This window comes from Muntiacus reevesi, chromosome 2 (genome assembly GCF_963930625.1).
Source record: "Muntiacus reevesi chromosome 2, mMunRee1.1, whole genome shotgun sequence".
Classification (NCBI taxonomy): Eukaryota; Metazoa; Chordata; class Mammalia; order Artiodactyla; family Cervidae; genus Muntiacus; species Muntiacus reevesi.
This window is the reverse complement of record NC_089250.1, coordinates 228092377-228116393: the sequence shown is the minus strand read 5'-3', so window position 1 is coordinate 228116393 and position 24017 is coordinate 228092377. Positions and strand designations below refer to the sequence as shown.

The 24017-nt window shown below is 55.4% G+C and overlaps 3 protein-coding genes across 9 annotated transcripts in view; 1 reads left to right on the top strand and 2 right to left on the bottom strand.

Moving 5' to 3' along the window:
- GAS8 (growth arrest specific 8) overlaps window positions 1-4792 on the bottom strand; it is a 35524-nt gene extending 30732 nt beyond the window's left edge. For all 3 annotated transcript variants that reach the window (XM_065920459.1, XM_065920458.1, XM_065920457.1), the window contains exons 1-2: window positions 4730-4792; window positions 2884-2970 (exon numbers count right to left, since the gene is read on the bottom strand). In XM_065920459.1, coding sequence (XP_065776531.1) covers window positions 2884-2970; window positions 4730-4732 — 90 coding nt within the window. In that variant the 5' untranslated portion in view covers window positions 4733-4792. The remainder of the gene's footprint in view (window positions 1-2883; window positions 2971-4729) is intronic.
- A 3521-nt stretch (window positions 4793-8313) lies between these two features.
- DBNDD1 (dysbindin domain containing 1) lies at window positions 8314-15554 on the top strand. 2 transcript variants are annotated; one of them, XM_065925250.1, is made up of 4 exons: window positions 8314-8445; window positions 14256-14402; window positions 14585-14725; window positions 15397-15554. In XM_065925250.1, the coding sequence occupies exons 3-4, from the start codon at window positions 14653-14655 to the stop codon at window positions 15552-15554; spliced, it is 231 nt and encodes a 76-aa protein (XP_065781322.1). In that variant the 5' UTR covers window positions 8314-8445; window positions 14256-14402; window positions 14585-14652. The 2 variants fall into 2 exon arrangements, with proteins under 2 accessions (XP_065781322.1, XP_065781321.1); XM_065925249.1 differs by lacking the exon at window positions 8314-8445 and adding an exon at window positions 8717-8866.
- Window positions 13277-24017, bottom strand: part of LOC136160946 (mitochondrial inner membrane m-AAA protease component AFG3L1-like) — a 25618-nt gene continuing 14877 nt past the window's right edge. For 2 of the 4 annotated variants that reach the window (XM_065925246.1, XM_065925248.1), the window contains 7 exons: window positions 23285-23392; window positions 22600-22725; window positions 20307-20417; window positions 19240-19355; window positions 18671-18871; window positions 18402-18596; window positions 13929-18323 (listed from right to left, as the gene is read on the bottom strand). In XM_065925246.1, the coding sequence (XP_065781318.1) occupies window positions 18105-18323; window positions 18402-18596; window positions 18671-18871; window positions 19240-19355; window positions 20307-20417; window positions 22600-22725; window positions 23285-23392 (1076 nt within the window). In that variant the 3' untranslated portion in view covers window positions 13929-18104. The other 2 variants (XR_010661667.1, XM_065925247.1) reach the window with 2 other exon arrangements.

The window sequence follows — 24017 nt, the reverse complement described above, 5'->3', positions numbered from 1 at the left end:
TAGGCTGGTCATAACTTTCCTTCCAAGGAGTAAGCGTCTTTTAATTTCATGGCTGCAGTCACCATCTGCAGTGATTTTGGAGCCCCCCAAAATGAAGTCTGACACTGTTCCCCCACCTATTTGCCATGAAGTGATGGGACCAGATGCCATGATCTTAGTTTTCTGAATGTTGAGCTTTAAGCCAACTTTTTCATTCTCGTCTCTCACTTTCAAGAGGCTCTTTAGTTCTTCTTCACTTTCTGCCATAAGGGTGCTGTCATCTGCATATCTGAGGTTATTGATATTTCTCTCAGCAATCTTGATTCCAGCTTGTGCTTCATCCAGTCCAGCGTTTCTCATGATGTACTCTGCATATAAGTTAAATAAGCAGGGTAACAATATATAGCCTCTCCTTTTCCTATTTGGAACCAGTCTGTTGTTCCATGTCCAGTTCTAACTGTTACTTCCTGACCTGCATACAGGTTTCTCAAGAGGCAGGTCAGGTGGTCTGGTATTCCCATCTCTTTCAGAATTTTCCACAATTTATTGTGATCCACACAGTCAAAGGCTTTGGCGTAGTCAATAAAACAGAAATAGATGTTTTTCTGGAACTCTCTTGCTTTTTCAATGATCCAGCGGATATTGGCAATTTGATCTCTGGTTCCTCTGCCTTTTCTAAAACCAGCTTGAACATCTGGAAGTTCATGGTTCACATATTGCTGAAGCCTGGCTTGGAGAATTTTGAGCATTACTTTGCTAGCGTGTGAGATGAGTGCAATTGTGTGGTAGTTTGAGCATTCTTTGGCATTGCCTTTCTTAGAGATTAGAATGAAAACTGACCTTTTCCAGTCCTGTGACCACTGCTGAGTTTTCCAAATTTGCTGGCATATTGAGTGCAGCACTTTCACACATCATCTTTTAGGATTTGAAATAGCTCAACTGGAATTCCATCACATCCACTAGCTTTGTTTGTAGTGATGCTTCCTAAGGCCCACTTGACTTCACATTCCAGGATGTCTGGCTCTAGATGAGTGAGCACATCATCATGATTTTCTGGGTCATGAAGATCTTTTTTGTACAGTTCTGTGTATTCGCCACCTCTTCTTAATATTGTCTGCTTCTGTTAGGTTCATACCATTTCTGTCCTTTATTGAACCCATCTTTGCATGAAATGTTCCCTTGGTATCTCTAATTTTCTTGAAGAGATCTGTAGTCTTTCCCATTCTCTTGTTTTCCTCTATTTCTCTGCACTGATAACTGAGGAAGGCTTTCTTATCTCTCCTTGCTCTTCTTTGGAACTCTGCATTCAAATGGATATATCTTTCCTTTTCTCCTTTTCCTTTCACTTCTCTTCTTTTCACAGCTATTTGTAAGGCCTCCTCAGACAGTCATTTTGCTTTTTTGCATTTATTTTTCTTGGGGATGGTCTTGCTCCCTGTCTCCTGTACAATGTCATGAACCTCCGTCCATAGTTCATCAGGCACTCTATCAGATCTAGTCCCTTAAATCTATTTCTCACTTCCACCGTATAATCATAAGGGATTTTATTTAGGTCATACCTGAATGGTCTAGTGATTTTCCCCACTTTCTTCAATTTAAGTCTGAATTTGGCAGTAATCCAAGTCTCTGCCCCGACCTGTAACACTGAAGAAGCTGAAGTTGAGTGGTTCTACGAAGATCTACAAGACCATTTATAACTAATACCCAAAAAAGATGTCCAAAAAAGATGTCCTTTTCATTATAGGGGACTGGAATGCAAAAGTAGGAAGTCAAGAAACAACTGGAGTAACAGGCAAATTTGGCCTTGGAGTACAGAATGAAGGAAGGCAAAGGCTAAAAGAGTTTTGCCAAGAGAATGCACTGGTCATAGCAAACACCCTCTTCCAACAACACAAGAGAAGACTCTACATATGGACATCACCAGATGGCCAACACCAGAATCAGACTGATTATATTCTTTGCAGTCAAAGATGGAGAAGCTCTATACAGTCAGTAAAAATAAGACCGGGAGGTGACTGTGGCTCAGATCATGAACTCCTTATTGCCAAATTCAGACCTGGCCACAGCTGCCCTGAATCTCTCATCTCACTCCTGCCTGGACCCTGAGAGCTTCCAAGCTCTGCAGACTGACCCCTGCCATGTCAGAGGACAGGAAGTAAACCCATAGGCAGGAAATAGTTCGACTGTTGGGGCAACATGGTGTGTAAGCCAACCTCCATGAGGCAGCCCCAGTGACCCCCTCAAAGCACAACCTGACCTCATCACCCTCTGCAGACATTGCCCATGGCTTCCCTGTGTGAGAAACAGCCTGTTCACCACTTTCAAGGGCCTCTGCCCAACTCTCCATCTTCAGGTCTTATGCCTTGATCAGTCTCCTTTGATTTCTGTTATCTTAAAACCATCAAAATTAAGTAAGGGTTATGAACACTTCCAGACCACACTTGCTCTCATGTGTTGTACAGATTATAGGGTTTGGGGAGCCTTTCAATTGAACTGTAATTAATCAAATCATGTTCCCTAGCTCTTAATGTCATTGAAATGAACAAGCAGCCTAAAATAATTCAGTGTAATGGCAAATCAAATAAATGAGAATGCTGTAAGTGTATGTACTATGATTAACATCTCTGTAAACAGCAGGGGCCTAAAAAGGGTAAGAATGAAAGAAAACTTAAAATAGCTTTTTTATCAGAAAAACATTTCCTTCCAAATTCCTACTACCATAGAGAAAAGTTTATCCATCTATACACGTGCTGCACTGTTTCACATGTCCTGGTGTGGACAGACAGCAGGAGCCAGACTGAGGGGAAGGCAGACAAGGAGCTGGGGTGCTGTGGTCTAAAAGAAGTTCCCAGGACCAGCATGGGGCAGCAAGCCCATCCCACCTGCCCCGGCCAGCCCGCTCACCTGCTCCTTGCTCATGTCCTCGGGAGCCAGCCCATCAACGATCGGAGTGCCTTTGCCTTTGCCTTTCTTCCCTTTCTTTTTGGGCGCCTTGGATTGAAAAACACATGGTTGGGTGAGGGTTCACTTCTGACTGGTTCATTCCCTCTCAGGGCCATTCGGGAGAGGAATTTCTGCCTGGAACCTCCACCTGACTGCCCACTGTCTCGGGCTTCCATCAGGGCCGCCTCACTCTGCCCTAAGCTTTCCCATCCTTATCCACGGGCACATTCTGTTGACACGTTTGGAACAGCAAGGAGAAATCTCCCTTCTCAGAAGAGAATGTTGCTTTCCTTCAGGAAGAAAGAGGGAGAACTTGTTCCTTGTATACAGCAGAGACCTCCTTGGCGTGGAGCAAAATCTACTCAGCCTCAAAAAGGAGTATCCCCAGCAGCACAGACTATAGTGCTCGGCAAGTGCCAGAGAGAAACCTGCAATATATCGCTCCATGGGTGCAAGGTGGGTGCCTCAGAGACCTGGGGTGAAGAGTGCTGGCACAGACTGGCACTCACACACTGTGGGCTCTGTAGTAGGGTGACGCCTGCTTTTAGCCACTTCTCCAAGGTGCCAGAGGGGACCTCCAGCCCCACTCCCTCTCCCAGGGCCACTCAACAGAAAGAAAACTAACGACTTATCCTCTGCCCTCACTTCTCCCAGGTTTCTGTGGCTCATGCTTTTGTCTGTATGTATGCACGCATCTACACGTCTCTGTAACATTTTTATTACCAAAAAAGTTTATGATGAAATGTTAGAAAGCACAAAGTAATAAGAAAACAAAAAGGAAAATCATGCATATTTCCCACATGTCTCTGTAACATTTTTATTACCAAAAAAGTTTACAAGGAAATGTTAGAAAGCACAAAGTACCAAGAAAAAAAAGGAAAATCACGCATATTTCCCACAAGTTAGTGAAAGTAGATGTATTTTGGTGGTCTTCTTCCAACTGACTTGCAAAAGACAGAGCCGCTGAAATCTTCACTCCTAAAACACTGCCCTCTTTCTAACCCTCTACGCCAAGAAGTCCAACCCATCAGAAGAGCCCAGGGGCTTGTCACCACTCAGCATCTGGGAGTAAGGCAGTGGCTGGGGTCTCTAGAGCCCCTGGGGCCCCCACACACAGAGGGGTCCCCGCACTGATGGCCACCCTGCCACACCTGCCTGGAAACTGGGTGACCTACAGCCCGTACAGCACAGAGGGGAGTGCGCAGCTGAGAGCCCTACCACAGAAGGGGCGGGGATGGAGAACCCCAGAGGCAGCAAGCTCTGCTCTGCTCAGTTCCCGCCTTACTCCTCGCAGGTTTGCCCGGGAAACTGCAGTTCCTCTACCACGGGGCTCTGCCCTGGGGACTCTACGAGCGCTGGAACCGCTGTCAGGACCCTCTGGCCACCCTGGTATACCCCAGGCTCTCGATCCCAGAGGCTGGAGGATCTCTATTTCCCAAGGATCTGATCAGTGAGCCTTCCATTCCAGGTAGGAAAGCCACTCGACCCAGGTTTTCCAGTCCGGACACGTGCACACCGGGCCCTAGGTCTGGCGACGGGGTAGACGGTGTTCTCTGACCACCCACCCCGGTGTGCACAGGATCCTGGAGAGACCAGGTCTCTCAGCTCCACGGGGGAGACGCGTCCGGCGTCTGCAGCACCCTGGGCCCTGCCCGCGAGGACCACCCCCCTCCCCACCAGAGCACCAAGCCCGCAGCTCCAGGACCCCAAAGCTCCAGATCTCCCGTCCCGGGTATTCCCGGCGCGCAAGGCCCGCGGACCACTGAGGCCCCAGGCCCCCGGCGCGGACCCTAGGAGACCGCCTCACCATGGTTGCTGCTTCCCGACTGCCTGGACGAGCAAACCAAAGCGCCCGGCCTTCCCAGGATGCGCCGTCTCCAGGCAACGACTGCAAAGTCCCGCGCGAAGTCTCGAGAACCATCGCGAGAGCCCGCCAGCCGGGCTGGTGCCTCGCAACAGCGGGAGTCCTTAGCAACTAACCAGGCAGAGTCTGTAGATTTGGGCCGAGGCTGGGCATTACTCACAAGCTACCTCTCCAAGACACCTGGGAACGCATTCCTTTCGGGACAGTTCTTGTTTACTGCGGGTCTTCCCCGCTAAAACTTAAGCTCCACGGAGGTTGGAGGAACGGTTTCCGTCCACTTGTTACGTACTCTACGTGGGTACAGGACCTCCAGTGCATGAACTCCAAGAGGGAGCGAGAGGAAGCGGCCACACCGCGACTTTACCCAAATTAGATTCAAATTCTCGCGGAACCTCTGCCCTTGAGCCTCACCTCACCCTGCCCCCCCTTTGACGATTCCTCCCACCTGAGGCTGGAAGACAGCTGGATTTCCACAAAGCCTTAGAGGAAGCAAAAGTAGGCGAGAAAAATATGTTCCAGCGGGGTCCACAGTTTTGAAATCAGCAACTCTACCCTTCACAAAAACTAACTGCTCTTCCTAAAGAGACTTTGTCCTCCTGGTGAGGACAAACTAGAAACCTTTGCTACGGGTTTCCAGACGCGCTCTGCAAGAAAAAAAAAGTCTTCAGGGGTCTTCTTCCCTCTAACTTCTTGCTCTGAAAACTGCTAACTGCTTTACAAATTGCAGAGAGAATTTCTGATCCCTCCTACCATCCAGCTACCTACACCCAAAACAACACCATGTGTTGTCTTGTTTTCTACACTCTTAACATTAGCATCTTACTAAACAGTGGTTTTGCAGCAGGTCAAGGTTTTCTGTCAGTTTGGGGATGGAGAGGAATCTTCTCTCCCTGGAGAACTGCCTTGGGCACAGTGTGAATAGTGGAGAAAGGCTCAGGTTGGGGAAGAGAGCCACGGCAATGAGCCTGGGGAGTTCCTGTTTGCCCACCCAAGACTTGATTGTTCCTGGAGAGGAATGGCCCTTTGGAAGTACTGTATCAACCCGACTTGAACAGAGAGTGACATTTATAGCAGCCCTAAGGCCTCTGGGAGGTCTGATGGTGTCCCTGTGCCTGGGCTGACAAGAGCCTTAGCCTGTGTCAGACACGTCTGGTCTGATAGGGGTCTTCTCCCCTAAGTAGGCTCCTGCCACAGGGGTTCTGGCAAGTAAGACAATGCAGCCAGATAGCACAGAGTGCTAATAATTATTATTTAACACTTACTTTGCAGACTCGGTATGCTAGGTGCCTCATGCTGACTGGCTTTTTGCTTTAGAATTCTGGCTGGGAGTCCTGAATTAAATGAAAGCATTAACAATAATTCCTTTCAACAAAAAGGGCAAGAATAGGAGGGTTAGCTCAGGATAGCAAGACAGGGTATTCGTTTGTCACAAACGAACAGCACAGCACGGTTTATCAGTGTGCACTGCAGAGATGAAGAGTTGAGGGAGGCCTTGCTGCCAGCTCTCTGGGCTCCCCGCAAGGCCCATGACGACCTGTGCTTTTCATACTGAATTTGAGTTCAGATTTATAGAAAAGAGCCTTTCTCTACATAGGTGGTTTGAGATGCTTTTAATCCGCATCAAGCTGAGCATCTCAGAAACCCAGATAAATGACATCTGAGTTTCCTACAAAATAACAGACCAAATGTTAATACAAACCCAATGACCTATGGTGAATATCTGGCTCTTCCTAACACCCACGTACATGGTCATCCAGGTAAATTACCTCAGATCACAACAGCAACTCGATGGAGGCCTGAATGTTAGCATAACAGAGTCCTCAAGAAGACTAAACATTTTTAGAGATCAACAGTGAAGTATTTACAAAAGAAATGACATAATACATATAGGATTGCTTCAAAACAACCCAGAAGTGGAAGGCGGCATTGAAAGCAGAGAAGAAACATGATCAACCATGAGTCAGTAATCGCTGAATCTGAATGATGGGTACAAGTGGGTTAATTATGCTATTCTACTATTGTTTGATTTTTTCTTTTTATTTAGTTTAATTTTTTTAAGTTGAAGTATAGTTGACTTCCATGAAAATGTTTTGAATGAAAAGTTTGACCCTGGCCTCTGGAGCCAGATCAGCTGGTGCCCTGGACAAGACTCCCTGTGTATCCACTTACTCATCTGTCAAATGGGGATAATTATTAAACACCAAGACTGTTACAGTTACGATGGCTGTGTGACAGGTTGGCCCCAAAGTGAAATGGCTTAATATAGTGACAGCATCTGTTTTGCCCATGAATCTGCAATTTGGCTGGGACCCTGTAGGGACAGCTCACCTTGGTTCCATGTATTACCCCCACCTGGGGGAGGGTGGCTCAAAGGAAGGGTCTGGCTCCTGGCTGAGACTTTACACCTGGTTCATTGGCTACTGTGAGCCAGACAACACTCAAGTGGCCCTTCAAATGGCCTGGGCTTTCTTACACAGGGTGGCCGAATTCCAGGGGAGCCTGGGGATCAAGGCCTAAATCCTACTTAAGACCCAGCATTGGAGTCACATGGCATCAGCTGGACACAGTCCACTGGTCAGAGCAGCAAAAGTGTGAGCTGCCCAGGTGTGAGCAGGAGCACAGGCAGGGTATGGCTGGATGGGACCAGAAGGTTCTGGAAGACATGGGGAATCAGAGACACTGCTCTGACCATTGTGAGACAATACAAACTTCTACCCCAGTAGCCAGTGTCCATCTACTGTCCTGACCTCTCAAGGTCCCCACCACCCTCAGCTCTGTCCCAGAGGGGCTGACCTGCCTCTTGGAGTGCAAACTGCAGCGGCTTGTCCCAGTGGGTCATGACATCATTTTAGCAGTTTTTCTTTGTTTTGTAAGCTAAAGAGAAATAGAAACTATTAGCCTGCCTCTCACTGACAGTTAACAAAGCTATGGGCTTAGGGTGACTGGAGTTGACTGAGGCCTGGAATGGCTAAAGATGCCTTAGGAGGGTACATTTCCAGCAAACACCAAGTTCACATCTTCCTCCTCTGCGAATTTCTCCACTCCCAGCTGGGAACAAGTCTGTCTCCCTGACGCTCTTCTTTGGTTGGTTTGTCTCTGTGTAGACCAGGTGCTTGCGCTTGGCTCCTCTGGCTTCCTGTGACTGGCTGTGCACCTTGGTCGCACTCCCCTGCACTCCGCCCCCCCCCCCGCCCCCCGCCGTGTTCAGCTTCACATGGAAAATCAGGGCCTCGTCTGCTAAGGATTCCCCAGGAGAATGAACGCGATACTGTGCATCAAGGGCTTGGCACAGGGCTGCATTCCAGGGCCTTGTGCAGAGGACCAGAGACTGGAAGTGGGACTCCGCTGAACTGTTTGGAGCGCTGAACAGTTTGGAGCTCTCGGCACGCCCAGACGCAGCCTGCCTGCCTTCCGGGACGCCCCCTCTCTGCCCGCCTCCCTCTCCTTACCTCCCTTCCCCTCTTCCCTCCCCATTCCCCCCACACCCCAACCCCCGCACCGCGTCTCTCCAGAGCATTTGCCACGGTCTGCAATTCTCGGCTTACTGGCCCTAGGATGTTGTGCCCGTCCCTCCATGCCCCGCGGAGCGCCGGCACGTCGTTGGAGTCCCACAGATGCATGAGGATGATACCGCACGGTGGCGCGGCTGCTGAGTGAGGGTGCGCGCAGGGACCAGGCCAGGGATGAGGGCCGCGGGCAGATCCGGGTGGGAAGCCGGACAGAAGGGGTGCTGTCGGCGGGGAAGGGTCTGCAGGGGCCGACAGGGGGCGCGCGCAGGGCGGGGCGGGGCCGCACCTGTGCTGCGGGGGCAGAGGAGGAGCCGGCGGCGGGGGGGGGGGGGGGGGGGGGTGTAGGGGGGGCGGGACCCGGCCCCCGAGCAGCTGCGCGCCCCGCCCCGCGGGCTCCTCCCCGCCGCCGCGGTCCCCCGGCTGCTGCCCCGATGCGCTGCGCAGGGAGCCGGGGCCGAGTCGCCGCCGCAGCTGCAGGGGCGCCGGGGCCGGGTGACGCCGCCGCCGCCGCGCGCGCGGCTCGCAAGCCCTACCGGCCGCATGGAGCCCCCGGAGGGCGCCAGCCCGGGAGGTGAGTGTGGCCCCCCTGAGCCCTAGATCTGCGCCTCGCAGTCCTTTCCCCCGGCCCTCTCACCGACCACGCCCCAGGGCCGCCAGGACTCGCAGGCAGCTCCGAGTTCCCCTATGCCGGGCCGGAGTGTGGAAGCCTAAGCCCGCCGTGCTGAGGAAGCCAGGCCGGGGCACCTCCGGGAGCGGCCCCCGCGCTGGGCTAGAAGAGCACGGACCGCGTCCCCGCCCCCTCGTCCTCCGCGCTCCCGGCCCGGGCAGCGGTGCCTGGCGCGCTCCTGAGTGGGCGGCGCACAATTTGGTCCTGCGCCCCCTCCCAGCCGAGCCCGGGATCTGGGAGATGGGGGCGTGCCGGGACCAGAGTCGGGGTCCAAGTCTGCAAGGCGTAGAGGGGAGGCTACGCTCCTAGCCGCGCATCTGCTTTGTTCGGCCCTGCCGAACCTCTCTGGGGGTTGGGCGGGGAGGCGGCAGCCGGGATGCTGCGGGGCACCAGGCTGAGATACTGGCTCGGTCTCGGAGCGAGGGAGGCGGATGATGCCTCGGGCTCGGCCGGCGGGGCCTCCCACGCCTGCAGGGGTTGCTTGCCCTGGCGCGGCCAGGAGCGCACACACCTGGGAGGCCAGGGGTGCACGGAGTGACCCCTCCTCAGCTCTTCTGTCAGCTGTCCAGACTGTGGAGATGTACTCAGGGTCTCTTTCCTGGGAGTCTGGCCCTAGCCTGACCCTGGACCGGTGGTGAGAGGAAAACTCTAGGAACGTCCCCTTTCAGGAAGGGTTTTCCTGTATTGTTGGCCTAGGAAGTTGGATGCAAACTGCCGGGCTCCTCCACCCACCAAGCCAGACCCCATACACATCTAGGCTTTCTTGGAGGTCCCTTCCCCAGGAGCCACTCCCTGAGCACACAGGGATCCGCTGGGGGCCACGTAGCCCACGAGGGCCGCCTCTGGAGACCCAAATGCTAGCCGTGGAAGTGTCCTGAAGCAGTCAGGCCACTCACTGCTGTCTGAAGTCTGAGCTGGGCAGGTGCGTTCCAGACACCTTCCGGGGGCCCTTGTCACCCTCCTCCTGAGCACCAGGAGACACACTGGGGAGGGTGGGGGACAGTGGGTGTGGTTTTCTTTGTTTTGTATTCCTGTGGGCTGCACCAGGACCCCGGGGTTTCCATTGCGGCCTTATGATGATTCGATGGGGAAGGCTTGGCGAGCAAGAGCTTAGGGATGCCGGCAACCAGACCTCTCTGAGCTCCATGACCACTCCTCTCAGTGGAGACAGACCCCCTTCCCTGCAGATCAAGAGCACAGACAGCAGGCATGAGGGAAGGGAGTGTTCTGGAGCCGCAGAGACCTGTATTCACCTGGTGCCTACTCTGTGCAGGCACACAGCGGGTCTGGGGCCAAAGCCGACCAACAGACTTCTTACCCCACAGCCACATCCTACCCCACAAAGGCCATGTGTGGGTGGCTGTGACTGTCATTCTCTGAGTTTGCCAACTTCTGGGAACTTTTACTGGAGAGAGGGACACATAGAGAAGTAGAACAGAATGCTGAAGCCCCCCATGTGCCCCCGGCCTGCTGCTCACCTGCTTCCCCAGCCTTCCTTCAGTACTAATGTGGCAAATTGAGATGTATTATTTCACCCTTAAGTATCTCTGAAATTACTTCTATAAGGTCTTATAATTAAAACCTAAATGAATCAATAGTAATTTAATATCAAATGCACAGACAAGGAGGTGAGAGGTGGGGGTGCACTCTGGAAAGTGCCATTGGGAGACCAAGCGTCTAGTCCACCCACCTCCAAGTCTTGTCCATCTGAGAGAGGGGCCAGGGCCCAGCCCTGGGGGCTGAGCTGAGACAGCACCCACCAGGCATCTTCGACATAGGGGATGGTGCCCATGCCACCCTCGCTGCAGCCATGTTGGTTTTATGCTGTTCATTCATTCACTTCATTAATTCGCTCATTCGTGGTGGGTGTGTGCAGAGCCCCTCCTCCAGCTTGGGGCAAAGTCTTGGGCACACAGCAGGGAACCTGAGATCTGGGCCAAGTTCTTGGCACGAATGTGCTGCAAAATAGGTCAGCAGCTTAGCACAGGGTAACCCTACCATATCTGTTCACAGCGGACCATGGGCAGGGCAGGACTGTGGCCCCCCAGCACAAGTCTCCCCATGCAGGTACTGCCTCAGTGCTTCCACAGGTCAGGGCAGCAGGTCCCCCTGCGGGAACCACAGGCTGCACTTCTTCAGTGGGGCCTGCGCTGGGCTGCTGGTCCATGCTGAGCTTCCTGGGGAACTAGAAACACCCACCTTTGCCCTGGCCTGGGCAACCCTGGGGTTACATCTGGGCCACAGGCAAGCACCCTTGCCCATCTACCTGTGTGATCAGTCACTGCTCTGCTTCACACCCCAGGAACAGCAGGGGGTCTCACCCATGGAGACCCTGTCCCTTCTTCCTACAGCAGTCTATCAAGAGGGTATCAGACAGACTCAGGTAGCACAGCTGCTTAGGAACTCTGGGTGGGGTCTTGGGCTCATTCGTTCAACCAGCATTTACGGTGCACCTGCTGTGCACGAGGACCAAGCCAAGGTCCTGTTTCCTTCACTTCCGGCTGAAAGATCAGCATCCTTGATGCCAAAATTGTGTCTTCCGCTGCTCCCTCCCCCTTCCCAAAGCTCTGACACAGGCCCGGACACCAGGATTTACAAAGTAAAGAGCAGACCACTGCCAAAGGGAGAAGAAGGAATAAAAAAGTCGACAGAAGGTGACTTAAAAATTCATGGATAACATATTTCACTGGCTCTGCAACACCATCAGCTAAATGGTGCTGTTTCAGATACACTGAAATTTGATAACATGTGCTTCTTAGAATCAATACAACAGGCCACTGTGCCTGTGGGGGCTGGAGGGACCCCTGGATCTCGGGGTCTATAAGGAGGTGCATCTGCTTGCCCTTCCCCCATCTCAGAAGCTGTAGACATCCTCCTTTCCACATGGACCGAGGCCCATTCCATAAACATGCAGGTAGTTGCTTTCCTACCCAGCTCACCCAGAGCAGCCAGACTCCCTCAGGGCCTTCTCCTGCCCTCTGCTCCACCTTTGATCCTAAGTCCCCTTCTGCCTGGCAAGGGCCTAGCTTCCCTGTGGACACAAGATCAGGGTCTCCCCTCCCTCCATGGGTTGGCAGGTGGTGGCCCAAGAGTTCCTGCTCCAGAGCCCCTGTGTTAACGTGCCTGTGACAAGCTGATCCTCTCCGTGTTACAGGACAAAACTCGCAGTCCCTCCCTCATAGCTGGTTGTGACATTAGCTGAAAACCATGTTGCTGGGGTTGTGTCTAGCACAGAAAACCAGGAGCCACTGTCACTCTTCTTCTTAACCCAGAGTCACCCGCCCCATGTGGAGGCTCCACAGAAATGGCAGCACCTGGCCAGAGCCCCCAGCCAAACAGAGGCCACCCTGCTCACCCACCAGGATGGGTCACGTGTGCGGAAGAGGAGCAGGACACTCCAGGCACGCATGTGCCCTTGGGGAGGGCGATCTGGCCGCTATGCCATCTCCTCTTAAGAAACAGAACCGTGTCCTACGAAGGCCCCAAGGGCTTTCTGGGCCTCGAGCTGCAGCAGGAACTTTGAGGTTCAGGAAAGGTGCCCGTCAGGCTGGGCGGGCCGGGCCGCCAGCGGGTGTAACCCTGCCCTCTGAGGATGCTCAGACACCACGTGCCAGATGTGGCAGCAAGGTGGAAACCAGATCCTGAGCCCCATCCGGCAGGGCTGGCCCCAGGCCCCAGTGACAACACAGCAGAGGGCAGAGACGGGCAGGCCCTGCCAGTCAGCAGGCTCACCTGCCCTCAGTCATGCTTCCCAGGGAGGGGTGCCCTCTGAGGCTGGGGCAGCCCAGCCAGCTCTGCAGCCGCAAATCCATGTCCCACTTCCCACTCAGCCAGGACCTTCTGGACCTATGCGGCCTGCCGGGCACGTCCAGGCTGCTGGCCGCACAGGCCCACCCCTCCAAGGCAGCTGCTGGTGCTGCCCCCCTGATCCCCCTTGGCAGCTGCTCCTGTGGTCTCGTCCAAACCCCACTCTCCACTCGCCCGCTGGGTCGGCAAGGCCCCACTGCTGACGGAGGGACTCTGCACTCTGTACTGGACACCTGTTCGGCTTGGGGGTCCCTAAGCTGAGTGCAGGTCACTATGGAGAGGGGTCTCAGGGGAGCCGAGGGGTCCAGCTGCCTCAGGGCACGTGCCTGACAGACTGGGACCCCGGCTGTGGGGGGAGGGACTCTAGAGCACTCTGGAGAGGAGGAATGGGTGAGCTGTGGATGGACGGGGCCCTCCTTGGGGTGGAAGCCCCACCTCTGAGTGGCAGTGCCCACCAAGCAGATCCCCAAGGGGCCTCGGCTCTCGCCTGACAGAAACAAGCTGTTACATGAAAACGAAATTTGAGCAGAAAAAATCCCTAGGGGAACATCCCCAATTGTGAGGTTGGCGGGGAACGGGTCTGTCACGTGCCTCGTCTAGTAACTCTTTCACTGTGAGAATGTGTTATTTTGAGTTCAAACACAACATAGGACAGACACATGAGCCGGGGGCCAGGCTGGATTAAAGCAAATGTATGACCGTCCACTAGACCCTCAGTTCAGTCCAGTCGCTCGGTTGTGTCCAACTTTTTACGACCCCATGGATTGCAGCACACCAGGCTTCCCTGTCCATCACCAACTCCCAGAGCTTGCTCAAACTCATGTGCATCGAGTCAGTGATGCCATCCAACCATCCCATCCTCTGTCATCCCCTTCTCCTCCCGCCTTCAATCTTTCCCAGTGTCAGGATCTTTTCAAATGAGTCTGTTCTTCCCATCAGGTGGCCAGAGCATTGGAGCTTCAGCTTCAATCCTTCTAATGAATATTCAGGACTGATTTCCTTGAGGATTGACTGGTTTGATCTCCTTGCAATCCAAAGGACTCTCCAGGGTCTTGGAATAAGTTCATGATCTGAGCGACAGTCAGGTCCCGGTCTAATTTTTGCTGACTGTATAGAGCTTCTTCAGCTGCAAGATGGTCTTCTTTAGTAAACCCTAGTGGGACCAAAAGTAGACAGGTGACAGTACTGGGGTCTTGGGGGCTCTGACAGAACCAGCAAGGGTCCCTGCAAGATCAGCGGTGATTCCCGTTCGAGTAAGGAGGGCAGAGGGTCTGGAAACTAGAGAATGAGGAGCCGGGGAAAGTCAGCTTCCTCAAGAGAAGCGCCCGGTGCCCTGTCTGCCTTCCTGACCCAGGACCACCCCCGTCTCTACCTGAGCCTTGAGGGCTAGCCCCATGGGCCAGGTTCTCAGGTCCTCCCAGCCTGAGTCCTGGCAGTGGGGGTGGAAGACCCCAGCCCCTCCCAGGTAACGCCCTCTCTGTTGCAGGCTTAGTTAAGGAGGCCAACGTGCCACAGGCTGCTCTCAGCACCCCCGTCCCTGTCACAGGGACCGGTAGCCAGTCTCCCGTGGCTGAGGAGGAGTTGGGCGTCCCAGTACCAGCACCAGGGCTCCTGCAGGTCACGGAAAGGCGGCGTAAGTACAGCCCACCCACCCATCATGCTCCACAAGCCCCCCGGGACCAGGGATGGGTCTCTGGGCCCCACTGTGCCCCAAGGAGCAGGCGCCAGGAATGGGTCAGCCCCACCTTGTTCCCACCACCTCGTTCCCCCACACTGGCCATCACCAGGCCCACTGACGTGCCCCTCCACCCCCAGAGCCGCTGAGCAGCGTCTCCTCCCTGGAGGTGCACTTCGACCTACTGGACCTCACCGAGCTGACCGACATGTCTGACCAGGAGCTGGCCGAGGTCTTTGCAGACTCGGACGACGAGAATGTGGCCGGCGACTCGCATGCAGGTGGGATTGCCACCGGGAGTGTTATGGGGAGGCCCCGGGGCCTGAGACCACCCAGCACCACTCCCTGAAGACCTGGTCTAGAAAATGATTTCCTTTCTAATGCATGTTTGTCGACATGGCACCATTTCACTCACTGCTTCTGCACTTTATACATCCTTCTGCTAACTTTAAGGAATTGTCTGCCCCTCCTCAATTTCAGTTTTCAAACACCAGCAAAAGGCCACAGCCACAGGCCCCCCCCCCCCTCCCCGTAGTAGAATTCACTATGCGGATTTAATTACAAGGCAGAGTACAAAAGGGGTGGCATTAGCCAGCCCTGGCTGCTCCTCAGCTCAGTTCCTGGGAAGCACTGGACCCCACTGACCAAAGAAATGGCATGCAAGGCACTGGGAGTGTGGGGGCCCAGAGACCTTCCTCCCTCCCTACTGCCCACCCACAATGGCTCCAAAGCCAGGCTCACAACCAGGGCGGGACCCTGGCTGCATGGGGACCCTTCTGGAAGCATCAGGAAAGCCAATGCCCAGGCTGCACCCAGACCCACGTGCACACGTTGCTGGTACCAGGGGGCCCCCAAACTGTGGCTGGACGCCATGCTAGAGGCACAAACAGGCCAGGCAGTAGATGCAGGAGTGACTGGTGAGCCACACTGACCCAGCCCATGTTCCCACCAGGCCTACACCCACTGCCCCGAGCCAGCTGTCTGCGCTCACCCTCCTGGACGCGCACCAGGGCAGAGCAGAACCGTGAGAAGCAGCCCTTTGGCGACCCTGAGCGGCAGCCTGCCATTGTGGACACGATTCTTACTGTGGAGAGGCCTAAGGAGGACTAGGCGGGCTGGCCTGGGGCCAAGATGGGGCAGATCCAGACAGCCGTGGCCACGTGGACACTGCCCGCCCTCCCCACTGCGGCTCTGGGCTGGGGTCTCAAAGCACTTCAGCATAAGCACGGCCCAGTGGCCTTATATCAGCTCCTTCCTGGTCCCTGGGTCAGGGACAAGGCCCAGGGATGAGATGAGACTTGTCTGCAGGAATGGTGTTGTCATCTGTCACCAGAATCCTGGGTGGGGCCAGGGTGAGTGGGGATCTGCTGGTGAGAGGGGGTGAACCGCCATGCCAAACTCCAGCCCATAGGAGTCTGCTGTCCAGCCAAGGAGTGGATAGGGGAGTGAGTCCCCAAAATCACCTGATTCCCCCCTGCTCCCTGCTGCTGCCCGGGAACACTGTTAGCACCAGATACCCCCAGCAACTTGCTCGTCCTCCTCCCTCCGTCAGCCAGACCCACCTTCCTAAGCGCGGAATGCCAAGTCCATCAAGATGGCCTCAGACGGCAGGGCAGGCAGGGCTTGCCCAGTCTCCACAGTCCACCAGGCACACACGCACACACACATGTAGGTCTGTGTCCCTGGCCAGTGTCCCAGTCTGGGCTGCAGCAGTCAGAGGAGGTGGGGACATGAGGGCACCTGGGCACAGCCCCTGAACCCCAATTCAGGGATGCCAGGCTTGACTGCTCCCAATGCTGCTTATGTGCTGAGGACAGGACCAGCTTCCAGTCTGACAGCAAGTCCAGTCTGCTTTCTGTCCCCAAGGCCACCTGTCCTGACCCCTTCTTCACTGAGACATTTCTGGGGAAGAAAAACAGGCTCCTCTGTGGAAGCCCTGGGCACACCTGCCAGGAAGGGTCGCCGCTGCACCAGGACTGGGGCGACACTCCTGCACACGAGGGGCAGCTGCACGGGGGTGATTTCCAAGAGTCTAATGGAAAAGGGGCCCCACGAGGGCCGCCGTGCCCCACCCGCCCCAGGGTCTTTCCTCCAGCCCCCATCCTTCCTGCTGCAGCTTCCGTGACCTCGTTTCAAAAACGCGCAATTAAAACGTCGCCCTGTCCTCAGTCTCGTGGACCACTGTCTTCCTTTCCGACTGACACCGGCGCTCAGGGGTGGGGGCTGCGCAGGGGCAGGGGGCTGGCTGCTCGAGAAACCTCCAGCTCTGTGCTCTGGTCCTCCCCCAGCTGAAGCCTCTGGGGGCTCCACTGTGACGCACTGGGAGCTAGCATTTGGCTCTGTCCCCACAAGCCCAGGCTGGAAGAGGCAGCCCCAAAAGGCTCCTCCCAGCCCAGGACAGGATCTGGGGAGGCAGCCGGCAGGGAGGACCAGTCTGTGAGCAGAAGAGTAAGAAGAGAACAGGCAGTTCCTCCCAAGGGGTAGAGCCTCCCCGAGCAGACACTCAGCCAGGCCTCAGCCCAGATGCTCAGCCAGATGAGGGGAGCTGAGCAGACAGCAGCGGGTGAGAGGACAGGGCACACATACAGGGCGCTATCACCAGGGGTGAGCCTTGGACCTGGAGAGGGGCAGCAGCCCAGGCTCGGGACAGCGTGGGGCTTTCCTGGGGTGAGGGGAGCTTTACCTACATCGGAAGGTCCCAGAACAGGCCCCTGCAGGGTCCCCAGCAGTTCAGCACAGAGGCTAAGTGGTGGAGGCTGCAATACAGGGCAAGCCCCAGAGACAAGAAAATCAACAATACATGTTCTACAAAGAGCAAAGCTGAAAGTGTCTGTCCCAAGTTGGAAATTCTATTTTTGAGGCAAGCATACCAAATGATGTGGAAAATTTCATCCCCAAGGTCGTGTGTGGGCCGGGCTGGCAACAGGGGGGCACCCCTTCACCCACTATCAGCCCAGAAAGCCTGTCCCCCCACCCCCTCAAGGCAGGAACTGCTTCTACTGTCACGACTCTGATGATTCCGGCCCTCTGGCTGTGTGCTGGGGACCCATGAGGCCATTTCCACTAAATCCAGCTCCCTGGGACTGGGCCCTAGTCTCACTCCGGGTCCAAGCAGACAACTGCACCCTCAGGGGCTGTCCTGTCCCATGGAGCAGCCCAGAGTCGCCTTCTGGATTCTAACAAAACCAGGCCACCAGGAACAGCTTCCCAGAGACTTGCCAGCAACAAGGCCCTACCCTGAGAAAAGGGCAACCCCTCCCTCTTAGTTTCAGGCCCCTAAGGCCCCCCAACCCCGGCCACATGCCTATGGGAGTGGTGAGCTCCATCCCTGAGGACCAGCTGGCTTTCCGCTACCCAAACTGCCATTCCCTAGATTCTGGGCTTACACACTTCTTCTGCTGAACCTCACAGTGGGCTGACCTGTGAGTGCTTCTGAACTGGGCCTTCTCTCCCTGGGGCAGGTGAAGGCACCTGCACTGACCAGGTCCCAGCCCCCCACTCAGATAGAGGCCGGGTCCCAGCCCCCTCGTTGGAAGGGTGCCTGCAAGGAGCAGGAAGCCCGTGCTTCAAAGGCCCTGGTCGGAAGACAGCTGTTTGCCGGTTATATGTGCTTTAATTTGCTTCCTGGGGGTCCCGGAGGCTGGTCTCCAGGCAGGCGCGCTAGGCTGGGCTCTCCTGCAGCGGGTGCCCTAAGCCGCCCTCCTCCGGCCCCCCACGCCAGCCCTGCAGACCCTCAGGAAGGGCCGTGTCCTCCTCCAGGCCACCCGTGCCCTCCACGAGCTCCTCATAGGTGATCTTCTCGGCGAACGGCCGTGGCCCGAGCAGCTCCACCATGTCGGCCCGCTCCAGCACCTCCTTCTCCAGCAGCCGCCTGCCCACCTGGACACCCAGCAGCTGTCAGCCGGCCGCCCCGCCTGCAGAACCCCACCAGCACCCGGGGTCCGGCTGCCCACTCGCCTTGTCCACCTGCTCGCGGCAGCGGGTGAGCAGGTCCACGGTGCGCGCATGCGCAGAGCCGATGAGCCGCCGCACCTCCTCGTCTATGAGCTGGGCCGTGGCCTCGCTGAACGGCTTCTCCACCAGGGCCTCGCCCGGCCGCGGGAGATCGAACGACACCTGGCCCAGCTTCTCGCTCATCCCGAACTGCACGATCTGCAGCAGGCGAGTGCCGGGGTCAGCCTGGTGCAGAGCCCCCCGCCCCCCACCCCCCATGGCTGCTGCTCTACCTGGGCATAGGCGCTCTGGGTGACCTTTCTCAGGTCGTCCTGGGCCCCCGTGGTGACCCGCCCGAAGAACAGCTGCTCAGCCACGCGGCCGCCCAGCATGGCGCACATGCGGTCAAAGAGCTGCTCCCGCGTGTACAGGTACTGCTCCCTGGGCAGGCACTGGGCATAGCCGAGCCCCTTGCCCCGGGGGACGATGGACACCTGGCAGACACAGCAGGGCTCCCCGTCATCCCCAGGGCGTCTCCACAAAAGTGTGGGAGGAGAGGAGACCCTGGGCCACAGGGCTCACAGGGGGTCACCCTCAGGGTAAACAGAGAAATACCCTCTGTCTCACAGTCCCCAGGAAGCTGTGGAGGGGTCTGCCTTCGGGAAGAAGCTTACAGTGAGGTGAGTTTAACCAGGAACCTCCAGGTGTCAGGTGGCCAGATCCAGACCCTCCTGGAACCAGCCCCCTGCCTTTGCCTTCCCACCCACCCTTCAAGGACACATTCTAGACAGTTCCATCCCTTGGCCCCTGGGGCGGGAGCAGGCCCTGAACCCACAGGAGATGTGTAAGAGGCCAGACTGACCTTGAGCAGGGGGTCTGCGTGTTCCAGGAACCAGCCCACCACTGCATGGCCAGCCTCGTGGTAGGCCACTGTCATCTTCTCACTGGGCTGCAGGACCTGTGTCTTCTTCTCAAGGCCTGCAAGTCACACTCCTGGTGAGAGGCACAGGAGAAACGCCAGCAGAGAGGTGGGAACCAAAGCCCCCACTCCGGCGTGCCGGGGGTTGGTCAGAGCAGACCTGCAGCCTGTCGGCTCCACACACATTGCTCAGGCCCACAGGGGTCTGTCCCTGCAAACCAGATGCTAAGCTGCCTTCTGCTCTGCAGACATCCTGCACCCCACTCCACTTCCCATGCAAGCAACATATGCTCAGAGAGACCTGTTCTTAGGCAGCAGGGTTAGCTACTCTATGGCTCAAGTGGTAGTGAAGCCAAAGCAAGGAGACAGGAGCGTTCTCTACACCCTGTACACTCAGTCACAGGCAGAGAACAGGGCACGGAGAGACACAGACGACTACTGTGAGTCAGTTTCATGGGAGCTCAACTCAGCATGGCCCAGGACAGCACCGAACGGCTGTGGCAACTGCCTTGGGCTCCTGACACTACACGCCTGTGCACGTGTCACACCTCAACACAAAGTGAAGCAGACGAAGCAGCTCCGGCTACCCACCGTCTGAACGGGCCGGTGCTCACGGCCGTGGGCGGGATCATGGACAGCTGCTGGCCACGCAGATGCCTCCCTGACCTCTGTCCCCAGGATGGCACTCCAGAGACCTCGACCCCCAGGCTGAAGCCTGCACCCACTCTGGGTATGCTGGCCACTGGGAGCACTGGGGACCCCGGCAAATTTCCCAGGGAAGCACCCAGTAGGCCGTCCTCTAGGCCACAGTGGGCACCCAGATCTGGGTCTGACTCAGCACCCTGGAGGTTACAATTCTCTGAGATTCTGAACATTGCTCCAGGAAGAGCAGGAGAGCTGCTGGCAGGTCCCGCATCCCAGATCTGGGTCTGGAGAGTTGCCCAAGCGGAGTACCCTGAAGAGAGCCTGGGGTCCCAGGGTGGAAACTCACCCACAGTGTCCCAGCTTACCTCCAATGACCCTCTCGATGGCCTGCTCGAAGTGCTTCTCCCCGACAGAGGGGCTTAGGTGGCGGGCAGCGATCAGGGCAGCTTCGTTGCAAACATTAGAAATATCAGCACCTGACCCGGAGAAGGAGAAACCGTCCGTCAGGGGCCCAGGGCAGGCTGTCACAGGGACTCTGCAGCACTGGAGCCAGAGCTAAAACAGGTCAAGGGCGTGAAGGAAAACAGGACCTGCTCTGTCTGTCACTGCTGCTTTCAGCCAGTTTCTTGGCTCAATCATTTCCTGAGGTGTGATTCATTTAACATAAAATCTATCCATTTAAAAATGTGTACATTTCAAAGACTTTCAGTAATTTCATCAAGATGTGTGACAACTGCTGTCATCTCATCTTAGACATCCATATCATGAAGGTGCTGTCTGGGGCTAGATCCTGTACCCAGGCTTAGCCGAACATGACTCTACCTTCTGCGTCTTCAGACGTGCCCATCCTGAAAGTCTCAAGTAAATGCAGTCACACGCTATGTGGTCTTTTGTGTGCTCATTTCACACGGCAGTGTTTTCCCGTGCATCCACTGTCAGGAGCATGTCCTGGTATTTCATTCCTTTTCATGGCTGAATAAGGTTCCATCTGCCCTAAGGCAGCCACAGGAGACACCAGATTCCACAGATGCTCGAGTCACTCATGTAACATGGTCAGCTCTATCTGCAGGTTCCGCCCACCATACACACATCTACTGGTGATACGTTGCTGGACACTGGGGTGGTCTCCACTGTTTAGCTATTATGAGTAACGCTGCTGTGAACATCCACGTGCAAGCCTTTATGCAGACAAATGTTTTCAATTGTCTTAGGTAGGAGTGGAACTGGAGGTCATATGCTAACTGTACTTCACTTCTAAAAGAAGTGCCAGGCCGACTTCCACAGCCACACTACTTCACATCCCTACCAGCAACATGCGAGCATGCTCATCTCCCTACATCCCTGCCAACCCTCCGTCTGTCTTTTACGGCCATCCTGGTGGGCGTGAGGTGGTGTCACATTGTGCTTTTGATATGCATTTTCCTAATAACTAATATCATGACCACCTTCTCACATGGTTTCCTGCCATTTGTATACTTTGGAGAAAGGTCTATTCAAACGCTTTTCCCATTTTTAAATTGGGTTCTTTATATACTCTGGATTCTAGACCCTACCAGGTGCATAATTTTCAAACATTCTCTTCCTTTCTGTGGGCTCTTTTCATCACATCGATAATGTCTCTCGATGCACAAAAGATTTTAGCTTTGAAGAAATCTATTCTATACTTTTCTCACTTGCTGTCTGTGCTTTAAAAAACCATTGCCAAATCCAAGGTCCTAAAGATTTTAAGACCTTTTACAGTTCTCACTCCACCGCTTAGGTCACTTATCCACTCTGAGTTGACTGCTATATGTGGTCTAATGTCCAGTTACGTCCTTTAGCTTGTGGAAATACCTGTTCAAACAGGCTATTCTTTCTCCGTTGGATGGTCTTCACACCCCTGACAAAACAACTGACCGAGATGAACAGGCCCACACCTGGTCTCTCACTTTTATCCTACTGGTTCGCATCCGCCCTCAGAAGCCCCACACTGGGGAAGTGTCCGCCACTTTGTGCTTACAGGCTGGGCGGTTCTTCCATCCCCTGGCAGCTCCACGTGAAGCTGAGGATCCAGCTTCTGCTCCTACGCAGCCCCTCTCATCTTCACAGGTTACATCTTTCTACACTGTGTGCCCATTAACACAGATATGTCATTATGGTTTTACACACTTGTCCTTTATACGGGATGCCTTAATTTCTCCTTCACTGTGGAAGAATAGTTCTGCCTGACCCACTGCCTCCTGGCCTCCATTTCCAAGAGAAGTCAGCTGCTACCCTTTGGTCTTGCTGGTCTCAAGGCCTCTCCCTACATCTGACCAATGTGGATGATATTGTCAGTGTCGGCATCTCGGGCTTTATCCCACTTCCTGGATGTGCAGACTCAGATCTCTTATGCACTGTGGGAAGTGTTGACCAGGACTTCTTCCCTGGGTAGCATACCAAGCAGATGGGGCTTTATCCCCATCGTCACCACATTATGTTCCTGGGATGGTGGGGGGAGCCAGGTGGTGGGGGGCACAGCGCAAGCTGACAAAAGCCAGCTTTGGGGCCTCGGGTGTGCCCACCAGATTCACAGTCCTAAAGACAAGGGCTCACTTTCAGGACCAAATGACACAACCAGAAACCACCTGCTGATGATGTGGCCAGTCCCAGGGCAGCCGCCCAGCCTCCATCACTCACCTGTGAAGCCTGGAGTGAGGCCTGCAAGCTTCCTCGCCAGGGCATCCTTGCTGAGGCTCTCATCCAACTTGAGTGGACGCAGGTGGACCCTGAAGATAGACGACCTGCCTTTGATGTCCGGGGGGCCTGAGAGAGAGAGGCATAGGTGGTCAGGGCGGGGTCACCCGCAGCTGCTTCTCCAGGGCCAGGAGGACCCTCCCCTGCATGTCTGCACTGCACACTTGACTACCCAACCAGGTCTAGAGCTCCCCATGGCAGAAACGACCCACAGGTCACATCCATTCAGCTCTCCAACATATCAAACACCTTCCTCACCGTGGGGCCTCCAGTCCACACAACTCAATCCCCAGGATGGCTGCTCTGGCAGCAGGGGACCTGGGCAGGACTGAGGTCCTAAGTTTCCAGGATCTGCTCACAAGTGGGAAAGGCCAGGGTGAATACTTCTCTCGTAAACAGTGCACAGAAAAGAAAAGCTGAAGGACCCAACACTGTCACATCACTCCCAGCTGCATGGACTGCTATGACCTTCTCCCCATCCCAGCCACACCTGTTCTTCCCGAAGTGGGGCCCAGTCCTGCACCTCTACTGTTTCACAAGTGGGGTTAGCCGCTTTAAGGCACCTCAAAACCTCCTCCAAATACATAGCTAATGATCAAACCAAACTTTCAACCCTCAGCACACTCACCAATGTAAATCTGACGGTCGAAGCGGCCTGGCCGCATCAGGGCTGGATCAAGGACATCGGGACGGTTGGTGCCGGCCAGCACAATGACGTTTGTGGTAGAGCTGAATCCTGGACACGAGAGAAGCAGGTGAGCCCAAGTAGGGTCCGGCCAGCAGCTGTCTTCTCTCCCCTGCACACCTGGCCCCCACTTTCCAGGACCACTGCCCACCCCGGGAGCCATTACAGGCAGGAAACGGTGGCTCTGGTCCCCACAGTCCTTACAGCTCTGGCTGTAACCCGACCTTCCTCAGCCAACTGGGAGACCCATGGCCCAGTCTCAGGGTGTGAACTCCCATCTTAATTTGTTACAGATCCCTGCCAACCTCTCACACCACACAGCGAGCTGCCGGGACCACGCAGACCCCTCCACCCAGGTCCTGGATGGCTTGCTGGGCCCAGGAAGCCAGGCTGGGCGAGAGCAGGGGAGATGCAGTGGGGAGAGGATGGGGGTGCCCAGCAGGATGAGGGCCTGACTCACCAGCACTCTTCCTCAGAAAAGCCTGCTGGGCCCCTGAGCCGCCCCAGGACCTGGGATTCAGGGAGGGGCCCCCCATGCCTCAGTCGTCTGAGTAGATATTTCCTCCTGGGAGGCTGGGGTTGTGACCCATGCTGGGCAAAGACTGCCACGTGACTAGCCCCAGGGGAAACCCTGTCCTGGTCGATGACACTCCTGAGTGTCACCCAACTGGCTGCC

What these genes read in the sequence shown, in the direction of transcription:
- DBNDD1 (XM_065925249.1), top strand. Translation starts at nt 8,836, where the DNA reads ATGGAGCCCCCGGAGGGCGCCAGCCCGGGAG. An exon ending in GGAGGGCGCCAGCCCGGGAG is followed by an intron (nt 8,867 to 14,255) that starts GTGAGTGTGGCC and finishes TCTCTGTTGCAG; the next exon opens with GCTTAGTTAAGGAGGCCAAC. An exon ending in GGCCGGCGACTCGCATGCAG is followed by an intron (nt 14,726 to 15,396) that starts GTGGGATTGCCA and finishes TGTTCCCACCAG; the next exon opens with GCCTACACCCACTGCCCCGA.